The sequence below is a fragment of the Ursus americanus genome, chromosome 8 (genome assembly GCF_024610735.1).
Source record: "Ursus americanus isolate L20-20 chromosome 8, mUrsAme1.1.p, whole genome shotgun sequence".
NCBI classification, from domain to species: domain Eukaryota; kingdom Metazoa; phylum Chordata; class Mammalia; order Carnivora; family Ursidae; genus Ursus; species Ursus americanus.
Window position 1 is genome coordinate 81,857,808 of NC_142134.1, and position 17,463 is coordinate 81,875,270.

Consider the following 17,463-nt stretch of genomic DNA (forward strand, 5'->3'; position numbering starts at 1 on the left):
GAATGGCCTCAGCAGGCTGTGCAGCAGAGGGGTCCCTGAATCTTGGACATTCTGCGAAGGGATGAGGGAATGTGAGTGCCAGACATATTGGGCAACAGTCCCTGTTTCCGGCTCCTTGCCAAATGTGGTTTCCCTCTTAAACTGTCATGCTGTCCCCATCCTGTCACTTCTGAACTTGATGTTGGACATGTCCCACTGGCCTCTCTTTTCAGGCCTATCTTGGGACATGGGTCTAGAACAGCCTCTTCCTCTAGGCCTTTGCTAAGAGAGCCAGACTGACCATCCTAATGAGGGCTTTTCTTCTTTCTGGTCTTGCTGTTAACTTCTTGAGGGAAGTGAGAAAGAGAAGGCTCTTAAAAACTCAAGAGGGCGAGACTTCAGAATGTTCTCTGGGTCACCTGGTTAGAGTGATGGAGGTCACTGCAGGTGCATGGGGTGTTTGGGTGCAGGACCCTTTGCCTCATGGGTTCAGGTGTGGGCCCAGGAGCCAGGGTGGACCCCCGAGTTCCACCAATTCATTCATTCATTCATTCTTTCTTTCTTTTTCTCTTTCTCTCTCTCTCGCTTTCTCTTTCTTTTTTAAATATTTTATTACTTATTTGTCAGAGAGAGAAGCAGGCTCCCCCCTGAGAAGGGAGACCTATGTGGGGCTCCATCCCAGAACCCTGGGATCATGACCTGAGCCGAAGGCAGACGCTTAACCGACTGAGCCACCCAGGCAACCCCCCCCCCGTCTTGAAATGGTCCAGCTGTGTGACTTCTGGGCACATCTCCCGTGGGGGTATGCATACCATTTGCTCCGCAAATCTGGAATCTACTGTGGGGTTCCAGGCTGTGGTCAGAAGGAACGAGGTACGAGCAAGGTGAAGAGCACGCTGTCGGAGGCCCCATCTGTGCGTGAAGACTGCTGCTCTAGATGCTTATACACGTTCTGGAAAGATGTGTGCCCAAATGGTGAAGAGGAAACGCCTCTGGAAAGTGGCGTGGGGTGGAGGGGTTGGTGGAAAAAGGGATTTATTTTCATGGAATTTCCTCCTGTATGTTTGAATTTGTTACAGCCACGCACATTTTTTGTTTTTGCTTAAAGCAAAACAGGGGTCCTTTAGTAACGTGGCCCGGCATCTCCTGCTGCTGCGGGTCCTGGTGTCTGTCCCTCCTCACACCCATGGGTGGGGGGCGCGGGCCAGCTCCTGCCTTCCGCGCACGCCCTCCTGGGGAAGCACAGCCTTGCTGGTTTTCCACCTGCAGGCCGCACTCCCTCGCACTGCCGTCTGTGGGCGCTGCAGGGTTCTTTGAAACAGAAAAGCACAAAATTAAGGCCAGACATAAAGCAGATTGTAATTTTAAGGACTTTTTTTTTAAGAAGTGATCAGGGTTGGGTGTATTTATTTCCTACAGCGGGTGCTTAGAACAGCAGCAATGTTGCACTTCTAGAGGCCGGAGCCTGGGCTGAAGGTGTCGGCGGGGCCACGCTCCCTTGGAGACTCTGGGGGACGGTCTCCCTCCACCTCTTGCAGCTTCTGCTGGCTTCTGCGGCCCGTGACGCATCTCTCAGCCCTCAGCCCCTGTCCTCCCTCAGCCTGTGTCTGTGTCCACATTCCCTCCTTCTAAGCTCGGAGTCACTGGATCAGGGCCCGTTCAGTACAGAATGGCTGCTTCTTAACTAATTACATCTGCAAGGATCCTGTTTCTAAGTAAAGTCCTGTTCCAAGTCCTGGGGGTCAGGACACACACGGACTTCCGGGGGCTCGCCACGGCAGTTTCTAGCCTCCCCAGAAAGAAGCCTTTGGAGTTGCTACACTTAGTAATGTGCTGATGTACTGTCTGAAATTGCGAACTTGTTTGTGAAAGCAGAGTTTCAGATGAACTTTCAGACGGAACATGAGACGCCGAAAACTCCAGTAAATTACAGTTCGGCAGCGGACCTCTGAGCGAGCACGTCTGTCGTCTGGCGCCGGCGGGCCGGTGCCGCTTCTCCGCTCGCTTTATGGATGTCTGCTTCTGACCTTGCTTCTTTTCATAAAATAAACTATGTTTTTAAATCTTCCACTTAGGAAATTGAGAGACTGTCCGAGCAACTAGAAGAAAGAGACAAGGAGACGCAGCAGCTGATGAGCCAGCCGGAGCGCGCGCGCGAGAAGGAGGTGGCGCTGCTGCGGAGGAGCGTGGCGGAGAAGGAGCGCGCCCGGGCTGCCAGCGACATCCTGTGCCGCTCCTTGGCCGATGAGACCCACCAGCTGCGGAGGACTCTGGCCGCCACCGCCCACATGTGCCAGCATCTGGCCAAGTGTCTGGATGAACGACAGCGCGCTCAGGGGGACGTGGGGGAGAAGAGTCCTGAGGTAAGCCCCGCGCCTGCGTGCGCAGGGGACGGTGAAGGCCTCGCTGGGGCGGGAGGCACTGCGGCGGGGTCGGCACGATCCTGCAGCTGTCTGGGGGGTCGGGGCGCCCAGAGCCCACTTCTGTTCGCAGTGTGAGACCCAGCTATTGTGGCAAAGCCCACCTGTCCGGGGGTTTCCTCTAGAATGACGGAACATGCAAAACGTGATAGGAAAGCAGGGGAGCCCGTTTCACCAGCCCCTCCCTCCCCGGACGGCCCTGTGCACTTTGGCCTCCTCAGCCTCACTCAGCTGAGGACCAGAGGGCACAGCCGGGGCGGGCCCAGCTCCCCGCACACGGGCCATGAGTTGGGGGATGTCACTGGACACCTGGGGCCTTGGTGTCCAGGCCACTCTGAGCGAGTGTGAGCACTCGAGCGTCGGGTGGACGGGCAAACTGCCCCCTACGTGCCCCGCGCGCAGGGGCCAGGCCCCAGCGCGCCATGAGGGCAGTGGGTGCTGGCCTTCTTGGGGCTCCATGCATCTGAGTGGAGCAGCGCTGGCCCTGCCCGGGGCCACCTGCACAGCTGGCTGGGGGCGCGCGGAGCTTTCCCGGAGGCTCTCTGGAGCTGCCACCACGTTCACATTGGAAACACGCTCTGCGAAGTTCTGGGGGGGACAGGTCGTCTGGCTCCTTAGCAGCATCTTCACTGAGAGCCTGTGTGGGAGAACCTCGATCTGAGAACCACCCATTCCTGTTGGGGGGTTCCACAAAGGGGACCCTCAGAAAGCACACCCATGTATTTCAGCAGCCAAAAGACAAGTGCCATCTGGGAGGAAGCAGGTGCAGTCATCCGACTTTGAGTCACTGTGTCCTTTCCTTGTGGGGACTCGGAAGTCGCTATACAGGATGGTTGGCCTGGGGCTGCTGTGGAGTCCGTGCAGCCCCTAAGTCAGCATCACTTCTCAGCCTGGGACTCAGCTGAGTCACCCGGGGCTTCCCGGTGCCTGCTCGGTGAGGACACGCACTTCCTTTATCATTCAAGGGGAATTCTCAGAAACGATTCACTAACATACAGCCCCCTGTTCTGTTAAATGCACTGAATTTCTCGGGTTCAGATGGACTTCTCATGAGGCTTTTTGCTTAGGTCTGCCCACCATTGTCAGAGTTGGTTTGGGATGTGGCTTCTAGGTATGAACATGGTGTGAGTCAGATTGCCACGTACAGAACCACCGAGGTTGACCCTGACTCTGCAGACATGATGGTATCGTGGGCTTGGAGGAGGTGAGCTGGGTGCCCGGCCAGGCCTGCGCCAGGTGGCTCAGGGCGAGAGCGTTCTCTGCGGCGCCACGAGGCTAAGCTGCCTACCCTCCCGACTCCATGGAGCATCTGAGGCCGTGGGAGACTGTAGGCACGACCGTGTGCAACTCCACAGCGGTGACGTGGCCCCCTTCTTGGTGGCGGGCCTGGGTGGGGCTAGAGCAAACCCTTCCCCCATCCCACCTTTTGAGTCTCTGCTTTGCTTCTTCCTGAGTGCACGCCTGGCCAGGGGCCATGCTGCCAGATGTGGCGACCATCGGTGGCCTCAGTCTGCAGGTCTAGCTTCCTCCCTTCTTGCTGCATGTGTCATGTTCAGCGACACAGGGTCTTCCCTCTGTCCCTTCCTTCTGCAGCCAGAGCGTACAGGCGGGGCCGCCTCTGTCCAGGCGGTTATTGAGAAGTTACGGGAAGAAAACCGACTGTTACGACAGAAGGTGACTCATGTGAGTACCTGTCTCATTTCATTCAACCGCAGGGGAGGGTCCTACCCTCTTGCTGCTCAGGGCTTGTGTCCCCCTCAGGCCACTTGGGCGGACACAAAGTCCCCAGAGACCTGACCTTTCCCAAGAGTGCAGAGAACGTGCCCTGTCCTGCTCTGTCCCCCCAGGTTAACTTGTAGGTTGAGAAAGGAGGGGTGGGAGTTTCTGTCACGTATAGCTTTCAAGGCAGGAGAATGGCACCGAGTCCGCTTCGGCGGGAGATGGTTGCTCGTGGATGTCATCACTGCGCCTCGGGTGCGTCTGGTGGTCTCAGTGTCCCCTCTGAACGTCCAGTTACGGGGGAGAACTCAGTAGCTAATTGTGGCTAATAAGAGAGCTTCCTGGTCTCGGCCGCTGTCACCCTGAGCTTTGCGGCTCCGTCCCCTCAGGTGGAAGACCTCAACGCCAAGTGGCAGCGCTACGATGCCAGCAGGGATGAGTATGTGAGAGGGCTCCACGCGCAGCTGCAGGGGCTGCAGGCCCCCTCTGAGCCTGAGAGGCCCTCCTGCCCCGAGCTGATGAGGAAGGAGATTTCCAGGCTCAACAGGCAGCTGGAGGAGAAGATCCGTGCCTGTGCGGACGTGAGGCGGGAGCTGGTGGCCGTGAGGGGGGCCCGAGACACAGCGCTGGAGCGGGTGCAGATGCTGGAGCAGCAGGTGTCTGCGCGGGGCTCCGGGCGGCCGTGGCGGGGTGTCTCCCTGCAGGGACTCTCTCCTTCCCGAGCAGAAAGGGCTCAGCACTGTGACAGTCGTGCATCTTTCCTCCTTTCAGATTCTGGCTTACAAGGATGACTTCACCTCAGAAAGGGCAGACCGAGAACGGGCCCAGAGTAGGATTCAAGAACTCGAGGAAGAGGTGGCCTCCTTGCGGCAACAGGCGTCCCGGACGCAGGTAGGATCCAAGGGCTTTTCTCCTTGTTTAGGCTCAGCATTTCTCTCGTTTTTCTTTTCATGAATTTCGAGTGTCGGTCCGAGACGCTTGTCACCCTGAAGCCCCTATTGCCTCGCTTGGGTCAGAGCCCTCCGTCACGGTGGTGTGATGGCAGAGGTGGCTGTCCACGGGGCACGTCCTGGACTCCGGGCTCCCTACCAGGCCTGCCCTCATACACATCCCCTCCTCGTTGTGAGGCGGGGACCCCGGTTACCCCGTTCTGCAGACCTGGACACCAAGGCCCCAGGTGTCCAGTGAAACATCCCCCAACTCATGGCCCGTGTGCGGGGAGATGGGCCTTGCGGGCCAGTGGGCCCTCCTAGGGAGGCCTGGTAGGCATCAAAATTGACAAAGTCTCTCAAGGCGGGACCCATGGCACCCACCTGCCTCTTCCCCTCTCTGCCCTGGACCTGCTTGGTGCCCTGTGGACACCCCAAGAAAGCTTAGTTTCTTTAGCCCTCAGTGAGTACCCAACATACCTCTGGCCCCGGAGTGAACCCTGAGCCCCTCAAAGAATTTCCATCTGGACACAGGGCAGTAGTGGCATCGCTGGGGATTGACGTACCAGGCAGAGCAGGGACGCTGAGCAGACCTCAGAAGAACCCTTCTGGTTGGCTTGTGGGTGGGGGAGTTGCCTACACTGCCCTGTGGTGTGGCCGTTGGGGTTCGTCGGTGGCTTGTGCAGGGAGTCATCGGGGACACCCTCTTTTGCACTCTTGGACTAAGTCCATAGCAGTGGGCCCGGGCAGAGGCAGCTGTTCCAACTTGTGGGTGAAGTGGGTGGGGACCGTGGCTGAGGTATGTGTCACCCCCCTCCCCGAGTCTGCAGGCCAACGGGGAGATGCCCCAGCAGGCTTCTTGGCGTCCATCAGGAGTTCCCGCTTCTCCTCAGGCCCTGGGACTGTAGGCTTTGGTTGAGGGTCCTCCTGCGTGCGCCAGGCAGGGACGGAGTGTCCTCCGGCACATCTGGGTGTGTGCGGTCTCCAGTTCTGGTCGGGACTGGGCCTCTGTATCCTTCTCAGCCGCAGCCTGCGGCCCCTCGAGCAGTGGGGAGCAGCGGGGAGCACTCACTGTTGCTCAGCGCCTGGATGGCCCCGGGGCGGAAGTGCTGAAGGTTGGGCAGTGAGCTGTAGCCCCGCTGCGGAAAATCCCAATTCACATGTGACGTAGAAGCAGCAGGGCCGGTTGGAATGAAGTTCCTGAACAGTAGTGATGAGCGCTGCAGGCCACAGCGCCTCACGACCGCTGTCTGGGGGACCCCTGCTGCCTTTGGGGGCCCCAAGTGCTCCGCAGACAAGGTGCAGAGCGGGGCCAAGATGCGCTTCGCCCAGCTCCCCGCGCTGAGCTGTGCCTCCCCCTCTCCACTGAGGTGTCTGGGGCCGCTCTCCAGGGCAGAGAGGCCGCTCAGGCCTACCGTCCCAGGGGTGGGGGGTGCACCCTGCTCGACCCTGTCCCTTCCTGAGCACACGCAGGGGTGTGTGTGACTGCTTTGGTTCTGTAAGGAGCACCGCCACATTTGGGCTCTGGGCTACTCCAGGAAGCAGGGTGAGGGGTGCGAGTCCCACTCAGGGATAAAAGAAGTATCTCAAGTGCTAGAACCCAGCATGTGATTTCGTGGCCTCCAGGGCAGCCCACATAAACAGACACTTGCCTTTTTTCCAGGACCACCGAGAGCCAGGCTCCTGCCGGATTCACACAGGAAACAGAACCTCCAAGTACTTAGAGACTGATGCTTTGGAGCTCGTGGCACCCAGTGGCCGGAGGGCTGGGACTAGATCTCAGGGGCTGGACTCCCCTGCTGAGGGCAGGTGCCCTGGAGCGACCCGGAGAGGGCAGGGGGACCTTCAGTGCCCTCACTGCCTGCGGTGCTTCGGTGACGAGCAGGGCGAGGAGCTCTTCAGGCATGTGGCTGAGTGCTGCCAGTGAGCCCCGCGCAGGACACGGACAGCCCTCAAAATCTGGGGCCCAGAACAGGCTGAGGGTGTTTCTGATCCTTCACCTTGGTCCTCCTCGGGCAATGGAACAGACTGGGTCAGAGGGAACCTCCCGTGGGGCATCTGCTCCTGGGAGGTAGTGTGGCCCCCCCAGCTGCCAGATTGAGGCTGGGAGCAGTCGGGTGCAGGGATCCAGGCCAGCGTGACCGGCCTGCCCCACCTGTACCCGGGCACGCTACAGCTGCTGGCGAGAGCGGGCGGGCCAAACGTGTGGGCCCCAGGGTGAAAGGCCTGCCTTGTTCTGTTGAATAAGGACCAGGAGGTTTGCAGAACAGGAGCATTGTGCAGCACCTCACACCTGGGGGCCGGTCCCCGCCACCACAGAGCTGTGTGTCTGCACTGTAATGTACTGCAGTAGCCTTTGCCACGTATCTGGAAGTCCAGAGACATTTCACAGTCACTTACTTTCATAATAAATGTCCTTACTCTGGTGACCGCTCTGAGAATGCATCCTGGGGGCTGGGTGCAGGGACCGGCAGTATTTCCAGTCCGGGCGGGACTTAAGACCAGCTGGTGAGGAGAAACACTCCCATGTCTGCCACCTGCCAAAGGACTGAGATGGATTGGCCACGTGACCTGGCGCCAGCCCAGCTTTGCCTTTGGGCTGTTTCAGCCCCAGCCCAGGGCCTGAAGTCAAGGGCTGGAAACAAGGAGAGGAAGCAGGTGCCCGCTGGGAGCACATCAGAGCCACAGAGAGCAAGGTATGGCTGTGTAGGGCCTGTCAGTGGAGCAGGGGACAGGAATGAGAAGGCGAGAGGGGAGACTGAGATGCCGTGCTAAGTGTTTGCCAGGGTTCACTCATTTAACCCTTCTAGCAGTTCCAGGCTGTAAGTACTAGGATCATCCTCAACACAGGCAAGGAGAATGAGGCAGAGGGGTTAAATCACTTGCCCAAGGTCACACAGTGGCTGAGTGTCAAAGCTGGGATTTGAACCTGTGTTCTTAATTGCACAGTCTGTTGTTCTTCCTGGAACTCACCCTTCCACGTGGTTAAGTCCTCCTCAAGTCAGTGTTCAGGTGTCACCTCCTCTGGGACTCCCCACGCATCCCTCTCTGCTGCAGCCCGGTTGGAAGGGACCCGGCCTGTGTGGCTTGGCTTGGGTAGGCTACAGCAGAAAAGCCTCAGTCGGAGTTGGAAGACTTTGTGGACACTTGTGCGCTGGAAAGAGAGGATGGGGACATCCCAGAGAGAAGGGATTCACAAAAGGGGGAACCTTCAAATCCTGGGCCCACCCCCAAATTGTGCGTGCGAGCAAGACCTCAAGGATTCTGGGGTGAGAACAGCAGATGGAAAACAGCTAAGCAGGCATCCTGGTGGCTGAATGTTATAGGGTGACAGCTTTGAATCTGGGTCCCTCAAGGTTAGAAGGCCTTGGTAGACACTTCGGGTTTTCCTTTGAAACCCTAGAAGGGTCAGGCCTCAGGAATAAAGCTGACGTCTTGGGACAAAATGGAAATAGCTGTTGCTCTAAAAAGGTATACGAGTCCCAGGTCATCAACCAGCAAACCACCTGCCTCCTAGAAGGGGAACCACCTTTAGAAACGGGCAGAATCTCGACCTTACACTGTAGTAACCACAAATGCATTATGCAAAAGGAAATTCTAGGCGGGCGCCTGGCTGGCTCAGTCGGTAGAGCACACAACTCCTGATCTCAGGGTTGTGAGTTTGAGCTTAAAATCTTAAGAAAAAAAGAAAATACTAGACGTGGGAAAAAGGCAGCATGAAGGTATTTTCAGACAAATACAAGATAATGAAATTGATACCCAACAGACTCTACTACAAGGAATCTGTACCACAGAGATTATTCCAGCTGAAGGGAAGTGACTCTGGGTAAAAACAAGTATAGAAGGGAATGAAGAACATGGCGTGGGTCCTGTTTGGGGGGCTTAAAACATGCAAACGTGACCACAAGAGCTTTCTAGGTGGGGGAGGGGGCATTTAACGCATTTACACAGAAGTTTTTGCATTGATTTAAGGTGGACTCTGATGCAGCAGGGAGGCATAAGCTCTACAGAGTAACCACTAAAATAGTAATAAAAATATTTAAACATGAACAGAACAGAGAAATGTTATTAATTCAAAGCAAGACAAGTTAGGAGAACTAAAGGAATTCAAGGAAGAGATGAGACAAACAGAAAATAGGTGGCAGGATGGTGGACTTACACCCAATTCTGTCAGTAATTAAAGGTAAGTGGGTCAAATACTGCCTGAAGGATCATGACTGTCACGTGAAAAGAACCAAGTCTCACCTATATGCTCGTCCGCAGAGACATACTTTAAATATAAGAACAGAGAATGAAAAGGACAGAAAAAGACAGCATGCCAACACTAACCAAGACAGTGTGTTCACTTTGAAGCCATGAATAACATGGCTTCAAACTATGTAAATGAAAGGAGACCTGGATAAATGCATAATCATAGCTGAAGATTTTAACACACCTCATAGAAGCAGGAAAAAAGCAGGGATACAGAAGATTTAACCAAAATACTTAACCAACTTGGCCTCTTTTGCATATGGGGAACACTAGACCCAACAAAAGCCAACTAGAATTCTTTTCAGCTCTACGTGGAACACTTATCAACAGAGACAGATCTGTGGGCCACAAATCAAGTCACGACATATTCCAAAGAACATGAACCACTGAGTTTATGTTCTCTGACCAAGGTGAGATTAAACCACAACTCAGTAACAAATACCAAATTCTCAACACGCTTCTAAGTGATCTGTGGGCAAAGGAAAAAACACAATGGAAATGAGAAAATACTTTGACCTGAGTGAAAATGAGGTTAAAATTCAGTGATCTGAGTGCCCATCTCAAGAGCCAGAGGAACTGCAAATTAAACCCAAAGAAAGGAAAGGAGAGAACGTAAGAGCAGAAAACAATGAGGTAGAAGACCGAGAAATCAAAGCCAAGAGTTCTTTGAAATGGCAACAGTACCGACAAAACCAGTAACAAAACTCATGAGGAAAAGAGAGAAACTGCTGATAAGACGGGAACGAAAAGGGGGACGTCACTACGGATGTCCAGGAGGGCTACTACGAACACTGTGCGGATCAGTCTAACAGATGAAACGGCTGGAATCCTTGAAAAACACAACTTACCAAAATGGATACAAGAAGAAACAGAAAACCTGAGTGGCTCTGTATACATTAAGTTAACTGAATCTGTAATTAAAAATATTTTCACAGAGAAAATTAGAGGCCCAGATGATGTCGCTGGTGAATTCTTCCAAACATCTGAGGAAGATATACCAATCTTACACTCAGCAAATAGAAGGAATGTTCCCCAACTCAAATTTTTATGACACCAAAACCTGAGAAAAACAAGACAAATATCTCTCATGCAAACATCCTGAACAAAATATTAAACTGAATTAGATACAAAAACGATAGTAAGTCATAGCCAAGTAGAATTTTAATTAGAGATACAAGATTGATTATTAAATTAAAAAAACAGAAACCACTAGGGCGCCTGGGTGGCTTGTTTGGTTAAGCGTCTGCCTTTGTCTCAGGTCATGATCCCAGGGTCCTGGGATTGAGCCCTGCGTCGGGCTCCCTGCTCTGTGGGGAGCCTGCTTCTCCCTCTCCAGACTCTGCCTGCCACTTCCCCTGCTTGTGCTGTCAAATAAATAAAATCTTAAAAAAAAAAAAAAAAAAGAATGTAATTCACTAGAATAACAGAAAAAACATGATCATCTCAAGAGAAGCAGAAAAGGCATATGGTAACATTTAATGCCCACTCATGATAAAAACAGTCAGCAAACTAGGACTAGAAGGCATTTCCTCAATCCCATAGAGATGTATGTCGGAAACCCCGTGGTCAACATTCTGCCTGGTGATGTGCCTGCACCTGCTCAGGTTTACAGGGAGGCGATGGCGCTCGCTCTTGCCGCTGCAGTTCCACGGTGCGCAGGACGCTCTGCCGAGTGCAGTAAGTTAATAAAAGGAATAAAGAACAGAAAAATTAGAAGAAATTGTCCTTATTTGCAGATGACATGATTAGATACAGAAAATCCTAGGTGATTTTTTTTTTAAACTTTTTTAAAGATTTTATTTATCTGACAGAGATAGCGAGAGAGGGAACACAAGCACGGGAGAGCTGGAGAGGGAGAAGCAGGCGCCCCTGAGCAGGGAGACCAATGTGGGGGCTTCATCCCAGCACCGGGGTCCATGACCTGAGCTGAAGGCAGACGCTTAACGACAGCCCAGGCGCCCTGATCCTAGGTGATCTTAAAGTTTAGAATTTGGAAGTCCTTTTGACAATCTCAAGATACAAAGTTCAATATATGAAAAACCTACCATAACTGCTGTATATTTGCAACAACTGGAGAAGCAAATTTAAAAACCTGTCTCCCTAAAAGATAAGGTGACTAAAAAGACGTTAAGTCCTAACCCCCAGAACCTGTGAATGTGACCTTACTTGGAAATAGGATCTTTGCAGATGTCACATGAGATGATGTGCTAGAGGAGGGTGGGCCCTAAAACCAAGGACTAGCGTCCTTGTAAGAAGAGACGTGGGGTGCCAGCTGGCTCATTTGGTGGGGCAGGCAGCCCTTGATCTTGAGGTGGTGAGTTCGAGCCCCACGGTGGGTGTGATTACTTAAAAGTAAAATCTTAAAAAAAAAAAAAAAAAAAAGATACCGGGAGGAGGCCATGTGAAGACACGAAGAGAAACTGGAGGGACACCTCTACAAGCCCGGGATTGCCAGGAGAAGCTAAGAGGGAGGCGTGGAACAGATGGTTCTTCACACCCTCTAGAAGGAACCAGTCCTGCAGATACCCGTGTTCTGGGTAAACACCCTCCCAGGGACTGTGGGTTATATCGTCCAGGACTGTGAGAGAATAAACTTCTGCTGTTCGAAGCCACCCAGCTTATGGCACTTTGTTAGGGGAACCCCAGGAAACTAAAGCATAACCCCATTTATGATAATGTCAAAAACCTAAAATCCTTAGAAAATATTCATCAGAAGTGTGCAAAATCTCTATAAAAAAAGCTCAAAATACTGCTGAGATTCAAGAACATGTAAATAAACAGAAGTCGCGTTTGCAGACTGGGAGCTCCGGAGTGTGATGATGTCACTGCGTCCCACACTGGTCTACAGGCGCCACGCAGCCTCATCCGGAGTCCCAGCAAACCCGCGACAAGCTCGTTTTAAATGAGTATTTTTTTGTTCCCCGTTTTTGCAGGACTCCAGTTAATGTATGTTGGTATGCTCGATACTGTCCCCTAGGTTACCGTTTTCCATTCTCTCTTCTCAGTGCTTCTTTCTGGTAGTTTCTGTGCCTGTGCCATCACGTTCATGGGTGTTTTCTCAGAGGTTTTGCATCTGCTGTTAATTCTATCCAGGGTATCTTTTCATTTCAGATACTGTATTTTTTCTTTAGAACTTCAGTTAGGTCTTTTTTTGGATCTTTCATTTCTTCATCTTGTTCACGATTTCTTTTACATCTTGAGTGTATTTGTAAGACTTACCATGGCCACTTCAATGTCCTTGTCTGCAGATTCACCAACTGTCATTTTCGGGTCTGTTCCTATGGTTTGTTTAGTATTTCCCTTGATGATGGTTTACGTTTTCCTTCCTCTTGGCGTGGCCTGGTAATTTCTGCCTGGGTTCCAGCACGGTGAATCTCGTTGGGCGTGGGATTACTTTTGTACTCCTCCTTCAGAGAGTGTCGGACTTCGTTCCGGGCAGTTAAGATACTCAGGATCAGTTTGATCCTTCTGAGGTTTGCTTTTTAGCTTTAGATTTCACTCTAGGGCGAACTGAACCCCACTGCTAAGGTCACAGCCGCCTGAGGACTCTACGCCGGTGTCTGCGCTGCGCGTTGCAAGGTTCTCCACCGTGGCTAGTGGAAATGCTGTTCCGGCTGTTCTGCTTTCTGGAAGTTTACGCCACACCCGCCACATCAGTAGTTTGTGGGGGGCCCTGCAGACCCCCCAGAGCTCCTTATATGCAGCCCCGCCTGTCTGGAACCCTGCCCCACAAATTCCAGCCACTTTGGCCTCCCCGAATGCCAACCTCTGCTTGCTCTACTCAGCAGTCCTGCCGGGCTCTGCAGACCCCACCCCCACCCCCCACCCCGTGCTGGGCCTGGAAACTGCCCCCAAGCTGGAAGCTGGGGCACCCAGAGGCTCACCTTGTTTCCTCCCCTTCGCTCAGAAAACACTGCCATGTGCTGCTTTTAACGTCCAAAAACACTGTTTAAACGCCTTCCTTGGTTTTACAGTTGTGTGTGGCAGGGGAGTTTCCGTGGCAGTTCATCCTTCACGGGGGCCACGGGCACATATCTATGACTCTTCCTCTTAATCCACATTGTCTTCTCCACGGAAAACCATCTGGAGGCGCAGCGGGCTCCTGGTGGCACACGGTTCGTTTCAAGCCTAAGTTCTTAACAGTTCGGAACCGCTTGAAATTTTTTCGTGCACCTCGCCTCCCACCCTTCGGTGCTTCTGCTTACATTTTAATAGTGGATCCAGGACAGACAATGATTGCCTGTCACTGTGAAGATGAAGAACCAGGACTCGAGTTACTTCAATTCTGTCATTCTGTGGGCGAAGGAGAGCTTTTACTGGTGTTTAAAACGAGAAACAGTGTGACCGGAGGTAAGTTTTTTCTTCTCCTTTAATATTAATGAAATTAAGAAATGTTCATCCTTTCTGGTACCATAATACTCCTTTTGATAATATTTTGGTTTAACGGCATGAGTATGCAGACAAAGTTCAATAAAAGGACATTTTTACTTTTTCTAGCCATTGTTATTTTATTTCATCTCATGATCACTGTTACCGTGTAAAGGAGGTGATAGTCCAACGTGGTCTGTGTGAGGCTCCCCCAGGGGTCGACTCCCAGGTCTACACCCTGTGAAGACAGGACTGGAACTGGATGTCCCGCAGACGCACCTCGGGCCTTGGTTTCCCCATCTGTAAATGCAGTGTCTGGGCATAAGGACACACAGTAACAAGTCTCCTAGCCTGGGCCTGCCTCCACGGGCATGGGAGGGGCTGAACTAGGGAAGCCCTGCCAGCCCCGACCCTCCACCTCCGCCACTCCTGGGCTCTGTCCTAGGCCCCCCAGCTCCCAAAGCCATCCTCCATTTTTTATTCCTGAGAACTGGGAATGGTAAAGTGACGCCCCTTCCTCCTGGGAAAGGAACCAAAGGAACAGCAGGGGCGTTAGTGCACAGACCTGGAACGAGGCACAGGTGGCTGGCCTGTATATGAGGGGAGCAAGGGTAGGGAAGGTGGCAGGTGGGGCCACCTCAGGAGTGGGCACCCAGGGATCCCCCTCACCACTCATGGCCCTGACAAGGTCCTGCTCATATCACAGGGGGGACCCTGAGGTTCCCTGGCAGCCACCGTGGCCCCCCAGGGCAGACAGAAGCAGAGGCCCAGAGGTGGGACTAGCCCCCAACACAGCCTCAAGACTGTCCATGGGGAGAAAAGGATGGGGCAGGGACAGGGTCCCAGGGGCCTGGGCGGGCAGCTTTCCCAGAGAGCAGACTACCCCCCACCCCCATCCTTCCCAGCATTTGCTGCACTGGCCCAGTCAGCCCCGGCTCCCCTTTGCCCTCACCGGGATGGGTGGAGGCCCAGACCTGGGCTTGGGAGTCCTGGAGACACATCGGGGCCTTTCGAGGACATGGCTCCTGCTGTGGTCACTGCCCAGCCTGTTCCTCGCTTTGCGGGGTCATCCCACGAGCAAAGGGGTAGCCCTGTTCTTCCCGCCTAGTTAGACAAAATGCAAAACAAGGCAGCCAGCCTCTTGCCCCATCTCCTACTCCCAGAACCTGCCGTTCCCACCCTTGTTTTCCTGCAAACCAGCTCTTGCTGGGTTGTGGTCAAGGTCACCTCAGTGTCAGAGCCCCGGGCCAGTCTGTGGACCTCACCTCAACCACAGTGGTCCTGCCCTAACCAGTCTCTCTCCGCCTGCGTCCTCCACGCTGCCCTCCTCCTCCCACCCTGGACACTGGTTCTGGGGCCTGGACCCCTGGCTTGTCCGCACTGGCTCCTGGGTGGCCTTCTGTCCACGAATAGCAATCCCCAACGCCAGACATCTCACCTGGGGGGGCTGATGGGCACCTCAGACTTGACCCCTGTTCCAGGGTGGGCAGCCCCATCCCGCCTGGGGCTCAGACCAAAGCCTCGGAGTCCCTCGTGCCTCCTCCGTCTTACCTGCATCCCGTCTGTCCATAAGTGCTGTGGACGGAACCGGCAGAATATTTCCAGACGCTGCTTCCTCTCTCCCCGTCTCCACACGGAAGCGGGGCCCTCATCGCTCCCCCTTCACCCAGGGACACGCCACACCCCTATGGCTGCACACAAGCAGGTTTCCTGAGAGGCACTGGGTGGGAGCAGGACGGCCACCAGGAGGCGGCTCCGCCAGAGACTCCCGCAAACCGCCGGGAGAGACCGCAGAGGAGGCGAACCCAGGCAGCATTCGCACTTCATCCTAAACACTGCCCGTGTCACTCCTTGTTTACCCAATTTAAGGCCCGTGACTCTTCCTAGTCTCCTTAGAGATCACGACCCCCCGCCCCCACCCGGACAGGCACTGCCCACAAGGCTGTGTCGTCCCGGCCTGCTGCTGACCTTCCGGCCCACCTGGCTCAGCCTCCCCTGGCCCCAGAGGTTAGAATGCGGTGACCCCTTCTCTGCCTCCACCCTGCTGCGGAGTGTCGGGCTGGGCTCTGTCCCGCGGCCTGGCCCTGCCTGGCGCACGAAGGCCTGGGATACACCGCTGTGTGGAGGACGGTGGGGGCCGGCACGACCCCTAAGCTGCTGCCAGGGATGACCCAGGAGATGCTCCAGGGCTGATGGCCCAGGTTCCCCTTGGGGGGCACTGCCACCCACTTGCCCCACGCCCTGCCCCCGCCCCGCCCCACACCACCCCCGTCCCCAGCAGGAAGCAACCAGACGAGGTCTTCTGCTGTACTAATGTATTCCATCTTTCAAAAAGAAAGACATGATTTTAATATTACTTAACAATATGTTAAAAAAGTAGCCAGGCAGGCCTCCGTGTTAATACAGTCGTACACTCTCTAACAGACTTGATGGTGTGAGTACTGGGTGGGGTTTTGTTTTTGAACTTTCTCATTCTGCAAGGGATCTTACACAAGCTGGCTACAAGTCGGGGGGTCAGACACAAACAGCGCCACGCGTACACTCTTGAACAGCAGATTGTGGAGGAGAACGGAAGAGCGCCTGCCCGCCCAGCCCGCCTCGGGTGGGATGCAGGGCACACGAGAGCTGAGTGACGGCAGTGCCCTGGCGGGGACAGATGACAGGACAGGGCGAGATGCAGAGGCAACGAGCCACGTGGATGATGAAACGCGTCTCTGGCCACGGCCCAGGCTCCCGGGCCGCGCGGTGGAAAACCGGCGGGAGCTACAGTTCCAATCCGACAGCACGGCGCTGTGCTCGACGCCTCACTCACAGACTACACGCACACGAGCTACCAACGCGGGCCGAGCGGCGGGTTCTCGGTCTGGGGGGGTCTCAGGTGCGGCGGCCCACCCGGCACAGCCCTGGGCAAGCACAGCAGCTCCGGGGCCTGGCCCACCTCCCGCGCATCCCTCTCCAGGCGGTCCTCATTCAGTGGGCAGCAAAAGTAGCTTTTTTCAAGCTAAAATTGGACCAGTTGATGGACAGTCTTTGTCGGGTCTGTCTAGCGGAATCCAAACAGAATCTGTGAAGACAAAGAGCCAAACGGTCACGGACGGCAACAGCCCACACCCGAGCTGGTGTCGGCAAAGCCTAACGACCTCCTTGGGGGGAGGGGGCCTCAGTGTGCCAGACCCGGCGTCAAGGTCCCCTCCATACCTGGCCACCCTCCAGAGCGGCCCTCGGGAGGGCGGGGATCCCCTTCTTCAGGACACTGGCCAGTGCCCTCAATGTCCTCTGGTGTCCTGTGTCCTTTTCTAACTTGTCCTCCAGGGATGCTGCCCAAGGGAAGCTTCTGAGGAGCCCATCTGAGAACGTGCCGACAGCCACCACCCTGCCCTTCTCCGTGTGTTAAGCCATGGAGATCCCGCCTGCCCTCATTTATCCACGAAAGCACACGTGAGTGTCATATGGGACTTTGCACATGAGACTCAGTCACAGCTGCCCCCAGCCCCCCACTCCCTGCGCTCAGGGCCGCAGCAGGTGCAGAGGGGAGCCCCCAGGGCCTCAGAAGCAGGCCTCCAGCCCTGGGGCCCAGCTCTGGGTCACACACCCTGCACGCCGAACAGCATCTGGAAAACACCACATTCTACCACCTGCTTCCCAGGCGATAACGGCCGGCTCTGTATTAAATGAGGAACGCTTCCTTTCAAAAGCCTTTACTTTGCATAATTTCCAAAGTTCTCACCTGTCCAGCTCTCATATGAGTATCAGAAACTTGAATTAAGCCTGAAAATGGTTACTGCTGCCAAACGGCC

At 54.6% G+C, this 17,463-nt stretch overlaps 2 protein-coding genes across 5 annotated transcripts in view; one reads left to right on the forward strand and one right to left on the reverse strand.

Moving 5' to 3' along the window:
• TNIP2 (TNFAIP3 interacting protein 2) overlaps positions 1 to 10,704 on the forward strand; it is a 39,019-nt gene extending 28,315 nt beyond the window's left edge. Inside the window, exons 2-6 of the mRNA XM_045774763.2 lie at positions 2,055 to 2,342; positions 3,993 to 4,082; positions 4,508 to 4,774; positions 4,890 to 5,009; positions 6,711 to 10,704. Coding sequence (XP_045630719.2) covers positions 2,055 to 2,342; positions 3,993 to 4,082; positions 4,508 to 4,774; positions 4,890 to 5,009; positions 6,711 to 6,974 — 1,029 coding nt within the window. The 3' untranslated portion in view covers positions 6,975 to 10,704. The remainder of the gene's footprint in view (positions 1 to 2,054; positions 2,343 to 3,992; positions 4,083 to 4,507; positions 4,775 to 4,889; positions 5,010 to 6,710) is intronic.
• The window catches only part of FAM193A (family with sequence similarity 193 member A), a 178,103-nt gene that overhangs the window by 4,604 nt on the left and 156,036 nt on the right, over positions 1 to 17,463 (reverse strand). For 3 of the 4 annotated variants that reach the window (XM_087864340.1, XM_045774830.2, XM_087864341.1), the window contains one exon: positions 15,967 to 16,730. In XM_087864340.1, the coding sequence (XP_087720466.1) occupies positions 16,637 to 16,730 (94 nt within the window). In that variant the 3' untranslated portion in view covers positions 15,967 to 16,636. Of the gene's footprint in view, positions 1 to 791; positions 13,967 to 14,618; positions 16,731 to 17,463 lie in introns of those variants that run through there. The other variant, XR_015725605.1, reaches the window with a different exon arrangement.